The sequence below is a fragment of the Idiotropiscis lumnitzeri genome, chromosome 5, assembly GCF_059441095.1.
Source record: "Idiotropiscis lumnitzeri isolate Australia: NSW breed Sydney's pygmy pipehorse chromosome 5, RoL_Ilum_1.0, whole genome shotgun sequence".
Taxonomy (NCBI): domain Eukaryota; kingdom Metazoa; phylum Chordata; class Actinopteri; order Syngnathiformes; family Syngnathidae; genus Idiotropiscis; species Idiotropiscis lumnitzeri.
This window is the reverse complement of record NC_142395.1, coordinates 25,751,722-25,766,919: the sequence shown is the minus strand read 5'-3', so window position 1 is coordinate 25,766,919 and position 15,198 is coordinate 25,751,722. Positions and strand designations below refer to the sequence as shown.

The window sequence follows — 15,198 nt, the reverse complement described above, 5'->3', positions numbered from 1 at the left end:
GGCGTATTTTAAACAGTAGTGTCCCCTTTTAAGTCATAGAGGCACCACTGTTTCCAGCACTGTTAGTAGCTAGTAGCCTTTTATAATATATATCGCTGGTGTCAGGCAGAATGATTGTAACTCCAAAATCATCATTTTTCGGGAGACCCCCCCCCCAAAAAAAACGGTTAGTAAAAATAACGTTGCATCATCAAAGAGAACAAGCCATTTTCAATACTGTTGATTGGTAAAGAATCAGGTAAAATAACACCCACACGTAAGAACTGACCATTAGTTTAAATGTTTGAAAAAATATTCCATATACCAAATTTTGATAAATGCGGTTTTGGCCTGACGCCAGCGATATGTAATTGCCGTAGCTAGAGTTCGCTCTTCCTAAAAGCATACATTCTGACTAGATTCCATTCCTGCTTTAATATGCTTGATCCACAAACACGAGTGTGCTCAATAGCAGTCGCCGATCGCGGCAGCAAAATATTTTGGGTTGCAAACATTTCAGTTCTATCTCTACAACACATCTTACGCAAGGTCCCTAAAAAACGCACACACGCGCACAATATTAAGCATAGACAGTCGATATAATCCCAGCAATAAAAAAAACAAAAAAAAAAAACCCAGACCTTTTTTTTTGCGCTCTACGCTGTGCAATTACCGGAGCAGAGCCAGTTGTCGGTTGCTCTATCTTTAAAAGGTTTTCTGCTGAAATCGATACGGCAAGTTTATAGTTCAGTGAAGTGGTGCTGTATATATTCCAAGACTTGGTGCCCTATTGTACGGAGTTAGTAATATTGTTATCTGAGCTTCCAACATCTTTGGGGAAAAGTCTTAAGTCTCGATAGTGTACACAGAATGTTCACGATGGTCCCTGTTTTCTTGCTGTTTTCTCAGTAGTTTGCATTTTAAGGTGGACATTGACATGCTGTGCAAACACCTTTGATTATTTGTGCTTTCACAAGGATTTGAATGATGATGGAGATCATCTTTCCATGGACCCCTCAAACGATTCCATTCTTCAAAAATAATGGACCTATTTATCGATAAGGAAGTTTGTTAATTTTACATAATGTCAACTATCGGGGAAGTTGAGCAACATCTGCATAAGCCGCTGGTAACAGCATTGTTCTGCTCAACGCGACGTTGGCATGAAAGAGGAGTTCAGAACATTCAGATCTCCCATAAAAAAAAATAAAATAAAAAAACAATGACTTGATTTTTAATGTTTTCCATCTGAGCAATAGTAAAACGCATATGACGACATTAAAATTTTGCAGCGTTTCGCTGCACGACTAATTCCAGCAGGTGACATGTAGTAGTGATTGAACTGTGTGTCAATAGATCTTACAATCTTGCAAAATCCTAGTTGTGATGTTTTTGGGGTCAATTTGTTGCGCAAGTCGGACTGCGGCACTGCCCAAGTTCAGCAGATGGCATAGTTTATTTTAAATACCGAGTGGTGCGTGAACTGTGTCAAAAGACTTTCTTCATAAACGTGATGGTTTTTTTTTTAAAGATATTTTTTGTCTGACTGACTTCTTGTTTTCTCTCGGCTTTCCCTGCCCTTTCTTTTCAGTAGGTCAGCATCCGAAACATAATCAAGGTAATAAAATATTTCGAGGAGTAAAGCTAATTAAAAAAAAAAGAAAAAAAAATTACGTTACGTTTTTGTTTGACCTGTGGCAGGGACAAACGAAACCTAGCGGAGGGCAATTTTATATTTTATACAAATTAGTGCCTACATTGTGAAGTTTTGGAAACATTTCTTCGGTGCGTTTTCTGCCATGGCCGCTGCACCAAGTCATTATTTAGTGTGTGTACTGTAGCTGTATGATAAACAGCATTAAAAAAAAAGAAATATCAAATTTGGAAAACATGCCCAATATGTCAGTCACACTCAATGGTGAGCTAATGTAGCGTAAATGACACAAAAAGGTGCCAGGAACCGAAATTCTAGATTTTTCATTGTTTTTTTTGTTTTTTTGCCCATGAGTCTTGGCTCTTGCAACAAGTGACCACGAAAAGCATGTGACGTGCGCAGGAAAAAGCAATTCTGTTGTTATCCATTGCTATACCTGCGATCTAACAACGATTCTATTTTAGTTTTGACATTTTTGAGGTTTGCACAGTTGAGTACATTGTTGTAGTACGAGAAGTAGACAGAAGGAGAGAGTAGTGTAGAATTGCTGGTTTGTCTAACTAAGTGGTCTGCAAGCCACTTTTAAATTTTTTTTTAAGTCATATAAAAGTCACTGAATACAGGATGATACTTTAGTGCCTTTGACAAATGTCGATGTGTGCTCTTTGCGATCCTAAAACGAAGAAAGTCATCACAACACAAATGGCACTATTGCATTTTGTTAATTGTTGCTTCTTTTTTGTTATTTTTTTTTGGCACAGAGCATGGGATGATTCAGTGCGACCCTGAAGATTATTATTTTTTTACTCCTTGGCTTTCTATTAAGTAAAGCGGGGTATACACGCACCCAAAAAAATCCCCAAATGTGTTCTCATAGGCTGCGTCTAAATTTACAAGCTGTGCTTTTCTGCTGCGTAACGTCACTTCCGGCGCGACACCACGTCAAGTCGAGTTGCGCCGGAAGTGACAAAATGCGGCCGAAATGAGCGGCCTTCGGAGGACTCAGCCCGTGAATTTGGACACAGCCATAGTGGGGAGTACTCAACATGATCATCGCGGCATACTCAACACAAAATAATGTCTGTTGCAATGCCAAGATTGACCTGTGAGTGGCAGCAGAGTGCCACAGGACACCCAACCAGCCCCCCCCAAAAAACACAAAGAAGAAATAAAAGATCGGTTGTGGCTGTGTTCGGAATCACTCCCAGGCTATATTGAGTAATAGAAAAATTGTAGTATTGAGGGTTAGTGGTGAGCGGGTAAAGGTCACGAGAAAAGCAAAATATCCCAAGAGGTATAGAGCTGATACATAAAAAAAAAAATAAAGTCAATACAAAATAACGGATGGACTCTGTTTGCATTCATTTTTTTTTTTTAGAACATACTCAGCTCAAAATAATTTAAATTAATTGTTCTTCATTGATTAGTTCAAAGCGTAATACTGAAGGTCCATTGTCGTTACGCAACAGCAAGGACATAATTCACCGCATGCCTCAGTAGTGTTTCAAATTTGTTTTTTTTTTGGGCTATGGCCTTCCAGTGTCGAGTTCGCATGCTCTCCCTGGCATTAATGAATGCCGAACTGCAAATACGTTCACTGGAGTCTACAATTTAAAAATCTCTATGCAGTAATTTGGGAGTAAGGAATTAGCGAACGATTCCGAACACAGCCCAAGTATTTGCTAACGAAATATTGCGGTGGTTGCAAACTCTTCGACTTGTCTCCATGTCACGTGTCTCGCATTGAACGACTTGTCAGACATGTCACACAAACACTCAACTCAACAAGTTGCTCCTCGATTTGTGTCAGATACCAGCGCCAGCTTCCGCAAGCTTTCTCCTCATTGGCAATCGATCCGCGTCACAATCATGGAGGCTGAGGAACAGCCCATCTCGGTGTTGATATTGAACAGGTTTAACATTTATGGTTGTAGTTTTCCCAAAAAGACACCACAGGCTAATCTTTCAGTGACATCCAAAAAAAATCAGGTCTTTCCTGGCGTTGATCAAGGGAGGGAAAATGTGATCAATATGCATGTACCCCGCTTAATGTTCTCATATTTCAACATCATCGTAGTACCTGCACGATTCAGCCTCGCCGCTCGTCAGCTGACAGTCCACGGCGCGAATAAAGACTTTTTTTTTCTTTTCCGGCCATACATTCAGGCGGTGCAAGTCTTTTCGCCGTGCATTTTTTTCTGTCACGATGTCGTACAGTCTCATTGTCCTTCATCATCGTCCGTACAGTCTTGGTGAGGACACAGTTTTTTTTGTTTGTTTTGTCCTCCTTGAACCTGAACTTGGTGGCTTTTGCGTGGCCGAGGGGGCAGTAGACGTCTAAGGACAATTGACTCATAAATACTGAGAGAGCGTCTTCTGTCTTGCATTGCCGCTCTCTGCGCGCATTTTGTATGCAATTAGTGGCCATGAGGAAATGGACTAAATCTACTGGAGAACAGCTGCCACGTCCTCAACCCTGCTGGAGCTGCTTTTCCCGTCCCACACGCAGCTTGAAAGCAAAGGAAATGAGCAAAATAAAAAGCTGCCGGGGTCTCGTCTCACACAATGGAGTCTTTAATCTCCGAGCCTAACCTCACTCTGGGCCGCGGGCAAGTGGGCGAGTACTCCACGTGGCTCTCCTTGACGTTTAGCGGTCGCCCGTCGGAAGCGTCGGAGAAGCTCTTGCTCTCCGGCGAGGACTCCCTGGTGGGCGTGCTGCAGATGTAGTTGTCGTTGAGCGTCTGGTAGCCCTTGTGGTCCGACGTGGACACGGGGATGGTGTTGCCGTTGAGCGGCAGGCTCTCGGCGGGCTTGCCGGCTATCCTGGGTTTCTTCTGCTGCATGCTGGCGCACTCGCCTTGCTTGAGCATGGACTTCATGTGGTCGCGGTTGCGGTAGATGACGAACAAGGAGAAGACGACGAGCGAGAAGGCGAGCAGGGCGCACACCACGATGAGCTCGTTCCAGTAGGTCTTGGTGTGGATCTGCTGCGAGCGAGACTCGCCGGGAAGGATCATGACCTCCTCGAGCTTCACGTGCGGCGTGCGCGAGTGGCCCAACGCCGTCGTGGTGCTCTCGTGCCGGGGTTGGGCTCTCACGCAGTAGTTGGCCAGCAGCTGGCGGAAGCTCTCCTCTTCCGACCAGCACTCGTAGGTCTCCGTCTTGTCGGCCTGCGCCACCACCACCAGGCTGCCATCGGGCGTGGCGTACAGGGACTGGCTGGCGCTGTCACTGTAGCGCCACTTTCTTTGGGCCAGGTTGGAGCGCAGCTTGCAGGGTAACACCCGGAATGTGTTAGAAGGGATTGTGATGAGCTGGCAACGGGATCCACCTGTCCCCAAGAGTGCACACAAACAAGAATAAATGTGTTTCATCATAAATAAGAGAACTTTACAATATTAGAGCCTCAAGCAAATTTAATTCAGTACACTGTGCATTCTAAATGAATCAAACTTTAATAATATATTTTTTGGAAGGATGTTTTCCTGGAGAAAAAATGGGTTTTAAAAAAAAAAATATTTTTATGAAAATATATTTTATAATATATATTTTAAGATATATATTTTTTAAAATCTTTGACAGCTACAGAATTCTACGAACTAGAAACCACTAAAAAATATCAATTGATTGTCATTTATAATGCATACAGCGCTGCTTTGAGACATGAGTTAAATTCATTCTGTGACCAAGTTAATAACTCAAAACGTGTATCTCAAATCCTCTTCCGCAATGAAATGAATGGAAATTCGGAGTAAATATTAACACGAACAAAATTAATAACACAATTATACTGCACAATAAAGAAATTAGAACATTTAGATATTAATAATGTTCATCCCGAAACACTTATTACATTGACTTGCATTAAAAAAAATAAAAAAATAAAAAAAACTTCATTATCTTAAATATGCTGCCTTAATAATTCAATAAAAGGTCAATATAAAACTAAAATTCGCATACACTTTGTTTAGCTTTTGTAGGGCGAATTGGTTATGTTCTGTAATGTTAATGTAACCCAGCTGTCGTTACATTAACAATCAACCAAGTCTTGTTTTTATGAAGCAAAGCGTCATTCTAAAAAAAAAAAAAAAAAAAAAAAAAAATCCAACTCACGACCAACTGCTGGTTGTGCGGATCTCGGACCGGAGAGCGTCCTGTTACAAATGGCCGAAGTGTCAGCCTCCTCCACATCTTGCTGCCAGTGGCTGCGACAGAACATGACACACAAAGAATCCCCCAGCTGCAGTTCAGTGACATGTTGCGTGCACATGCTCACCCGTGTAGCGCAAGCCTTTCATTAATGGCGTGATCATAAAGCCAGTTCAGCTTGACAAGAGGGAACTATCTTCTTTGAAACTGCATTTTGTGGAAGCTCACGTGATAATTGGCCTGTTTTTTTATTTGTTTTGATACGACGTGTGGAACCACTTAAGTCGTATATTACAGTACATGTGGTAATACAGCCATGAAATCTACTCAAGCCAATTAAATATTAGGTTCTGGAAAATCCGAAATGTATTTTTGTTAAATTGGGTAAGTCTCAAAAGCAATTTATGGTGACGTTGACTATCGTGGTTTGTAGTAGTTAAATAGAGATGCGTGTCGTCGGCACCCCCTTTCTCTCTATGAACAGTATCCTGGAATGAGTTGCATTGTGTTGTTTGGCGGCCCCGATCTTGCAACCCTACCTGTCAGGTGGTGCCATCCTGACGTCTCGACAAAGGCGTCCGGTCCAGGCGCAGTAAGGGTCTCGGGACAGGACACACTCGCCGCAGCTTAAGTAGTTGGAGCAATTGGCCACGGGGACCTCCACCAGACCCGAGTAGGACGACACAAACAGAAGGCCCTGCACAAGGGAGTCACCAAAATGTGTATGTTGGTATTAAATCTGTAAAAAAAAAAATTCTGTAAAATCACAAAAACACATGCACTCGTTCCATTTGAGGGGAAGTCGATCCAAAACATTTCTTTTCAAGAATATGTTCTATGCTAGCCCACAAGTCGAAACATGGCATTCTGATTGATTATTGTATTTGTGGAATATGAGTAAAGCAGTAAAATAGGATCACGCATTTTCCTAACAAGATGTATGGCAAAAATGCTCTTTAAATCATGCATATATTAAAAAAAATAAAAAATAAAAGCCATTCCCTCCCTTGGAAAAAAAAAAAAAAAAACCCTTTGCGTTCCCTCGCAAAGTTGAGGTTCCCTTGCGAAGATTACGTTCCCTCACAAAGATCGCGTTTCCTCGCAAAAAAATAAACGGTGCCTCGCAAAGATTTTTTTTTTTGCAAGGGAGAGATCGCATTATTTTTTTAAAATGCGCATTTATGTACTTGTGGTTCAGTTTTGGCTACCCTAACTGTTTGAGAGTACGCTGGAGACGGCAATACTCATGGTGGAGGACTTGGAACGTTTCTTGCGGTCAAGAAATGTCCTCTTTTGTTTAACAATTGCTTCAGATGTTTTTTTTTTCGTTTGTTTGGCAATCATGCTTAATATCAACAACTGGTTTCATGCCAAAGTATTTCAAGCCAAGTTCGAAGTAAAATTCTATTAAACTTGTCCAACCGGTGAACACGCTCCATCTTTATTGCTTTCATTTACATAAACATGCATTTAAAATAAATACATAAATAAAAAAAATTCTTGACAGAAACAAAAAATAAAAAAAAAATGCCTTCACAGCTCCACAAGATTTCATATTTTCCAAAATTCTTTAAAAAAATTATGTATTTTTTGTGAGCATCAAAATCCCATTGAGAACTTTAAAACCAAACTAATAGCCTACTTTTCAAGTGCTTTTATTTAATCTTGACAAAATGCACACAAGCACAGGCAGAACATTTAAACTCCACAAAGAAAGGCCCGAGCTGATATTAGAACCCCGAATTTCAGAAACGCAAGACGGCCGTGCAAAATGCTATACCGCTGTGCTCCTTCACGCCAAAACAATTATATAGTTAAAAACAATTTCGGTAAATAGAGCACAAAATCTGTCCAGATGTTCTCTTGCTTGACGCCAGTGGGGTATTAAATTGGGGGTGACCACGCATTTCAGCAACTTTGATGCGCATGCTGTCGAGTCTATATTAAGGCCGTCTTTCCCGGTAGTATATTAAACAAACATTACTGAATCATCTCGTTTGTCTTTCATCGGCCAGGATACATGGGAAAGTAGCTCGGACTTTATTAGAACGACAATCTTTCGATAAGAGTCCATTTTGTCCTCTGGGAGAGGCCATTATGTCATAAAGAAAGGAAGGTAATGAAATTGAGCTGCGGCTAAAACACCAGCAGAGGATCATAAACCGTGCTCCAGATGGCCAAATAACTCTTAAGAAAACGCAGCAAGACGGCCCCAGAGGGGAGGGATGTCTTCGGGCGGCTTGGTAAATTTAGCTCTTCAGAGTTGAACGAATTGTCATCTAAAAAGCTTTGTAAAACGTAGTTACCCTCTGAGGGTCCAGTTCGATGTGCTGCACGGGTTGCGGGTCGGCAAACAGAACCATCTCTTCGATGATGTGCATCTTGTCGTTGGCGTTGACCGCCTTGTGCAGCTTTCCGTCATCTGGGCACAACAGAAAAATAAATAATAAAAATGGGTTGCAGGTTTCAGAGTTTCCCGACTTATGGCAAGATGAACAAAATTGGGCAAACATCCAAAGACACTTTCAAGTGAGAGCCAGACTACAATTCCTGAAAGGTAAGCTGAGCTGCATTGATTTTTGTAGGATGAGAAACGGCTGTGCTTCATTGGCGAACTGTGCGAGGCCACGCCCATATACGCCACCCAGTCCACTGTAGAATAATTTTTAAAATTCTACAATTGGTCTATAAAATACTAAATGGGTTGGGTGCTGAATATATTGAAGAAACGCTATTTAATATAAACCCACTAGGGCTCTGAGCTCGGCGATGTCAGGTCAATTAGTTTCAACGCAAACACGGCGAAGTGGCATTTAGCTGTTATGCTGCACGCAAGTGGAATAAACTGACAGAGGAAGTGAAGGGAGGTTAAAATCCAGGTTAAAAATGACACTTTTACCCCATAATTTGATTAAGTTAATTTTAAGTATACTTATTTTGGATTTGAAATCCATTTAAGTTTGTTTTTAAATATGTTGTCAATGTTTTGATAATTCTGTGTGAGATACTTTGGCTCTCTTTGCGTTTGATGTCTTTTTTTAATGTATTTTTGGAAACACTTTTGAATCTTGTGCTTTTGGTTGAGTGAAGCACATCGAGTTGCCTTGTGTATGAAATGTGCAAAATACCGACAAATCAAACTGCCTAGCCTTTATGCAATACAAATAAACCTCTCTGAAACTGTCCCAAAATGTACCAGTTCATTTCTGTACATCATGGCACAGTTTGAAATCATTCTTCCAAACTCTCATGTGGTTTGGGGTTTTTTTTTTTTGTTTTATTCAACCTGTTCCGATGAAGAGCACATCATAGGCTCTCTCCATCCCCTGGATCTTGTGAACGGCAATCTGCGTGTAGCGCACGCTGCGTTTCAGCAGCAAGGGGGCGCTGCGGATCACGCTGTCCATCAGGAAATGATCCTTGACAAAGTTGAGCACCTTGTCGGGCATGTGCAAGGACGACTGGATTCCCATTTGCCTGGCGTGGTTGGTCACACACTGCGCGGGCAGGAAATAAGAGGCGGATAATTAAATACACATTCATCCAAACAGAGCGTATGCATGTGATGCAACTAACCGCTCCGGGTCGTGGTTCCGGTGCCGGGTGGTTGTACGTATACCACTGCTGGGTCTCCCGGTTGACCTGCTTGTAGCGCCCACTGAAGGCCCGCTCCACCTGTGCCATGGTGAAGGCACAAACCGCAGAGCTGCCCGACGCGCCTTTGTACCTGTGACATGACGTGTCATTGACGTGTTATACATGCTATATGATTCGTTCAAGAAGTAAAAAAAAAAGGTGGTCAGCTGCCAGTGATTTTGATATGGCTAATTTGAAGAGACGTTTGGCATGTTCAGTTCTGCAAACGACAGCTGTGGACGATAACGAGACGATGACGAGCTAAACGTGGCTCTTTGATGACGAAAACATGACGCGACGAAAATGAATTTTCGTTGACGAGACGAGACAAGACGAAATTGTTTGCGTGTGGTCCGTCAGACGTGTTGAAAATTTCTGACATCACTTCCCATTGTACATGTAATCTGTCTTCCCAAAAAAAAAAAAAAAAAAAAAAATGCCACTGGTGCAAAAAAAAAAAAAAAAAAAAAAAACTGCTACTATAAGCCTATGTTATGAAAACATTTTGTTTATTAATGTTGCTTTAAAGCCACAAAAGTTGCCAAATAAAATATTTGGATTCTCGTCTTATTTTGGAGCAATGAGCATTGACCACTTTATCTGCTTATAATGCATAATCCTTAGTAGTCGAACAGAAATTCTTTGCTATTGGGTGGAAACCTTGTATGCCAAGATTTAACAAAAATATAAGAAAAACCTTTTGAGTTTTCGTCAAATAAATTGACGAAAACAAGATTGAAACTTTTTTTGGGCGTTTCTGTCGACTAAAACTAACACAAATAGGAGTGACTGAATGAGCATTATCGTCCAAATGACTAAAACTAAGACTAAATCTAAAATCTGCCAAAAACAACACTGCTGTGGAGTTGATATTTGCAGAGTGTATTATCGCTCAGCGGAACCCCAACACCACACGCTACGTTCACCCGTCTTTGCCTCTTACCACTGTGACGTGAAGACGCCGTAGAAGACGGTGCTCTCCCAGCTGTCTCCCATTGGCTTCAGGACAAACATGTCCTGGATGATGTTGAAAGGGAAGCCGTCATCAGGCAGGGAACACAGGAGCTGGGCCTTCAGGAACGTGGTCCACTTCTTCTGCAGCACACGCTCGCCACCTCGGTCTCCCTGGAAACAAGCGTCAACAAATATGTTGAGAATTGGAAGACATTCATGATTCCATGGGAACAGTTTGGAGAAGGCCATTTTTTTCTGTCCCCAGAGTCACTAAACGTTTGGTGTGGTAGAAAAAGATTAATTCCTCCCCGAGGTGTTTGATGTGCATTGGGGTTCGGTCATGATGAAAAACTAATTAATCACAATAAATTCCATGATTAATTGTGATTAATCACCTTTTTCAACTACTATTTTTTCGCAAAATTTATAACAGACATTTACTTGAATAATATCTTGGAATTGATGCAAAATCACCAAATATGAAGTGTATTTAATTCAAAGATTGTTCTAATAGTTTTGATTCTTGAATATGATCTAAACTGAGTCATCTTTACAGGCACTTTTCTCAAAAACATTTCTCACAACTGCCCACAAGCATCAACACTCCAGCGGTGTTAATTTGCAAGGCCCAGTGGTAACTTAAACACAGACGTGCTAAAGACAGCTAATATGGCACAATATTTGCAAACTATGCAAATTATTTTTTTAAGTAAATCAAACTGAGTTAACTGAGTTAAAATATTTACCCGAGTTAAAATTTTTGGGATTAATCACCTGAGTAAACGCTTTCATTTTGACAGCCCTAGTCTCGATAAACCAATTGAGACTCCGATCAAGGCAGCAGCCGTGGCAACCATCAAATATAATCAGTAACAGTGCTACGAAATGCTTCAAAGTGTCAAATGCGCCGCCATCCGGTTTTGGTTGTCCTCGGGGGCGGGGGGGCCGCTTATGGTGACAAACCACATAAACGCCATTCAAAGGGAAACATCAGCAGCTTCGATCTTTTCTTTTTGCAAACTCAACAGTTTCTTATTTTCATCATGTTAGAAACTACGAAGTAGCATTCATAGTTCTTTTGTGTTTTTTTTTGTTTTTTTTTTTTTACAGAGGACCTCCGCTAGCTAGAGGATGAGCGGTACTGTGTTTATTTAAAGACTAGCCGTGTGACCAGAGTAGGAGAGAGTTACCACTTCCTGTGGGAAAAAAATTAAAAAAAACATGTCTCCTTTAAATGAATTATACCACAAACATGAATAATACTTCAACTTGCTCGCCGTTGCCTCTTAAATGTGAGGACACAAAGCCGAGATATTAATAAACGCTTTTAGGGTCGTGCCTCACTCCTTCCCCCCTGAGATTTAACGGAGACAGGAAGAATCTTCAACATAAACACTCATCAGACGACCCTGGTAATTATCAGCGAGCCTGTAAACACGCGGCGAAGAGAACCAACGGCCAGGTGGCTCGTGGGGAGGAGCAAGAGAAAACATCCAAATCTCACGACAGGTCGTAGCAGCGCCAAGGCCTCGATAACGCTGAACTCTGTTCCAAGAGCGCCGGGGAGGGAGGGAAGAACATGTGAGAAGTGCAACATTCCCTCCCGCTGCAAGCTCTTAAACATGAACAATCATCTCGCTGCGTGTCGAGGTGAAGCCTGGCGGGATTGCTGCAGGGCTGGGAGCCAATTAAGCTGCACCGCAGTAGCCTTTGCTCATACAGTAATGAGGCGCGTGCATTCCTGCTCTCTCAGCTGTCCACTGCTCTTGTTAAGTATGCTTGTATTGTACTTTTCTATGGGGGGCAACCCCCACCGGATGGCTGAACTGTGAAAATATGGCTCGGCAACCGCAATATTTCACATTATAGAGCAGAATCTTTAAACACAATACAGAAAAATAATGGAAAAACGACATTCTTGTAGTGATATTGGGCTTTTGGGTGACATTACAAGACAGAATAGGACGTGTGCATTGAAAAGTTGAAGAGGTCAAATTAAGTTGGAAGAAATTATCAGTACTGTATTTTTGGGAATTTAAGGCGCACCCGCACAAAAGCCACAGCAGCTTAAAAAAAAGAAATACGAAAAACAAGCCACACCAGGCAATTAGCCACAGTTTTCTATGCTGGAAAAAAATGGTTGTTTACTGCATGCTGATGCTGATTCCGACAGACACAAAATAAAAGTCCAATAATAATAATAATTATAATGAATGGGACAATCACCATTTTCCGGACTATAAGGCGCATAAGCCGCAGCAGCTCTTTTTGAAAAACAAAACAAAACAAAAAAAAACTATATACAAGACCGCAGTTTTCTATGTTGAAAAACATGAGTTGCTGACTGCATGTACAGGACGATTTTGTACTGTGAATGCACATAAACAGATTGTTAAAACATCTAACATGGCAACAACTTGGCTAATTAAAACAGAACAGACCAAGAGGAATTTTTTTTTCTTAAAAAAAAAATTGAGATTTATTTTGTGTATTTTCTGAACTATAGAGCGCCCCCTACTGGCGGAAAAAAATCCACAGAAAAGCCGCACCACTGTATTAGCCGCATGGTTCAAAATTAGCGGCTTATAGTCTGGAAAATACGGTAGTTCATTTTCCCGAACTTTTTGTGAGTATATACAAAACTATATACAACAGCCAGCATTAGTAGATATATAAAATGTCAAGCTACACTAAAAATGAATTGACATCAACAGGTGTTATATCAAGCACAGGCAGACTGGAATACATTAATCGGAATGGGTCATAAATTATAAAACCAATAGAATGTATATCAAGGGAAATGACCTAACGAGGCAGCACAGTGTTTTCATTTCGTCAATAATAGAAATATCACGATACAGCAATTACATTCTAATTGCCATGAAAAATTGTTAGAAACAAGCTTCTTGCACTTTAATCAAACATAATTTAATTAGGGGAAGAGAGAAATTGACGTTTCCATTCAACTGAAAAGTAGATTTGTCCAATTAACGGAAATAAACTAATTAACGGCTCAATATTTGACAAAAATGAATCACGCTTCTGTTTTTTTAAGCTAATAAAAAAAGATTGCAAAAGGAACGCAAATTAAAATAAAAACGTTCCCATAGAGCAAAGCATCGCCTTCATAGTTTACAATGAAATTTGCATGGACGGAATTTTGCTAGAGCGGGTGACTGATTAGCATGTCCGCCTCACAGCTCAAATTTGCACAGTTCGATTCCGGCTCTGGCCTTCTAGTGTGAAATTTGCATGTTCTCCCCGCGCTTGCGTGGCTTTTCTCCGGGTACTCCGGTTGCCTCCCACATTCCAAAAACATGCGTGGTAGGACCCTCTGAATTGCCCCTAGGTGATTATCCTAGGTTGTTGTTATATTAAAACATAATAACTCAAAATTGACCATGTATGCGAATGTAATAACGACGAAGATGTTTGTCTAAATTTCCGTTGAAATTGGCCGGCCACTCCGACGCTTTGGCATCGGTTGCTATTGCACCGATAACTGTCGTGCTACATCGCCATTTTCTTCCAGCCCTGATTACGAGCAGCAGTTCTACACTTCAGTGAGTAATCCAGCACCTTTTCCACATCCCCGCATCCAGTGTGCACACCTGAATAAACACAGGAAAGCCAGAGTGGGAGAAAGGGAAGGCGGAGACGTCGGAATAGAAAAACAACAACTCTCAAGCGGAATGACTTGGCGAGGCACAGCAAAACAGTAGTAGAAACACGGCGGGAAAGCTTCAAACATGTTCAACGATGGGCCGCTTTATCTGACAACACACACGCTGAGCTAAGGGGGGAGTTTGCCAAGATTAAATAAACACTGGTGCATAACATGGAGACGGGAATGTGGGCTTTCATTAAAATATAGTCACAGGAAAATTCACCAAAATGCTGCATTGGTAAAGATGATAATCATGTTAAATCGTGAATTAAATTTGCCTCCCCCCCCCAAAAAAGCTAATTTATTACACTGTCACGGAGAAGAAATCAAAAATGATGTTGATTGTTAAATTAATTGTAAAGCATTTTGATCATTGACGCAATCCTGACTAGTCAGCATTTTTTTTTTTAGATTTCAAACACAACCCACCATAGTGGTAGTGGTCATGTCAACCTACAAAGATGAAATTAGCCTGCAATTGGTGGGTTGGATAAATGACAAGTCCTGCCTGCAACACTAATGAGAATAAGCGCTATGGAAAATGTTTGGATGGATACATTTGGGAAATAACTAACACTGAACATGAGACACACACACACACACACACGCACATTACAATGCAGTGCAAAAATAAACCAAGCACCTGCAGTTAGTGATGGGTAAATGAAGCTTCAAATGTGCTTCATGAACCAGTTGTAGTATTTTGGGACTCCTGTAGATGGCACTCTCGGTTCAACATTTGGCTGAAAGCACACTGACTTGACATTTTTTATTTAAAGCAAGAGTGCCATCTACAGGACTCAAAAATTCAACAACTGGTTCATGAAGCAAATTCAAAGCTTCATTTTCCCCTCACTACCTGCAGTAAGCAGCAAGTCAATGTGCTGCCTTCAGTGCAATAACAAAAAAAACCACCGGAAAGAAAAACACAATTCGGGGTTACTTTCACACTCATTTCCATATACAGAACCCAGAAAACTCGGCACCAGCGCACCTTCAGGAGCCACCCGAGCGCCAAAGCCATGTGGGAGTGAGTCAGCTGTCGCTTAGTTTTCACGCTTTCTTTGCAAATATCTCATATTATAACGTGGAAACTCGCGGCTATTAAAAAGAAGCGGACAATGTACGTACAAATGCATTTTTCTGGCTAAATTTTGTC

The 15,198-nt window shown here is 41.2% G+C and overlaps 1 protein-coding gene across 2 annotated transcripts in view; it reads right to left on the bottom strand.

The window, feature by feature from the left end:
- Positions 1–3,142: 3,142 nt before the first annotated feature.
- Positions 3,143–15,198, bottom strand: part of LOC148337443 (semaphorin-4B-like) — a 57,319-nt gene continuing 45,263 nt past the window's right edge. For both annotated transcript variants that reach the window (XM_088296432.1, XM_088296431.1), the window contains exons 9-15: positions 10,362–10,543; positions 9,359–9,509; positions 9,069–9,279; positions 8,089–8,204; positions 6,322–6,479; positions 5,747–5,838; positions 3,143–4,964 (exon numbers count right to left, since the gene is read on the bottom strand). In XM_088296432.1, coding sequence (XP_088152558.1) covers positions 4,192–4,964; positions 5,747–5,838; positions 6,322–6,479; positions 8,089–8,204; positions 9,069–9,279; positions 9,359–9,509; positions 10,362–10,543 — 1,683 coding nt within the window. In that variant the 3' untranslated portion in view covers positions 3,143–4,191. The remainder of the gene's footprint in view (positions 4,965–5,746; positions 5,839–6,321; positions 6,480–8,088; positions 8,205–9,068; positions 9,280–9,358; positions 9,510–10,361; positions 10,544–15,198) is intronic.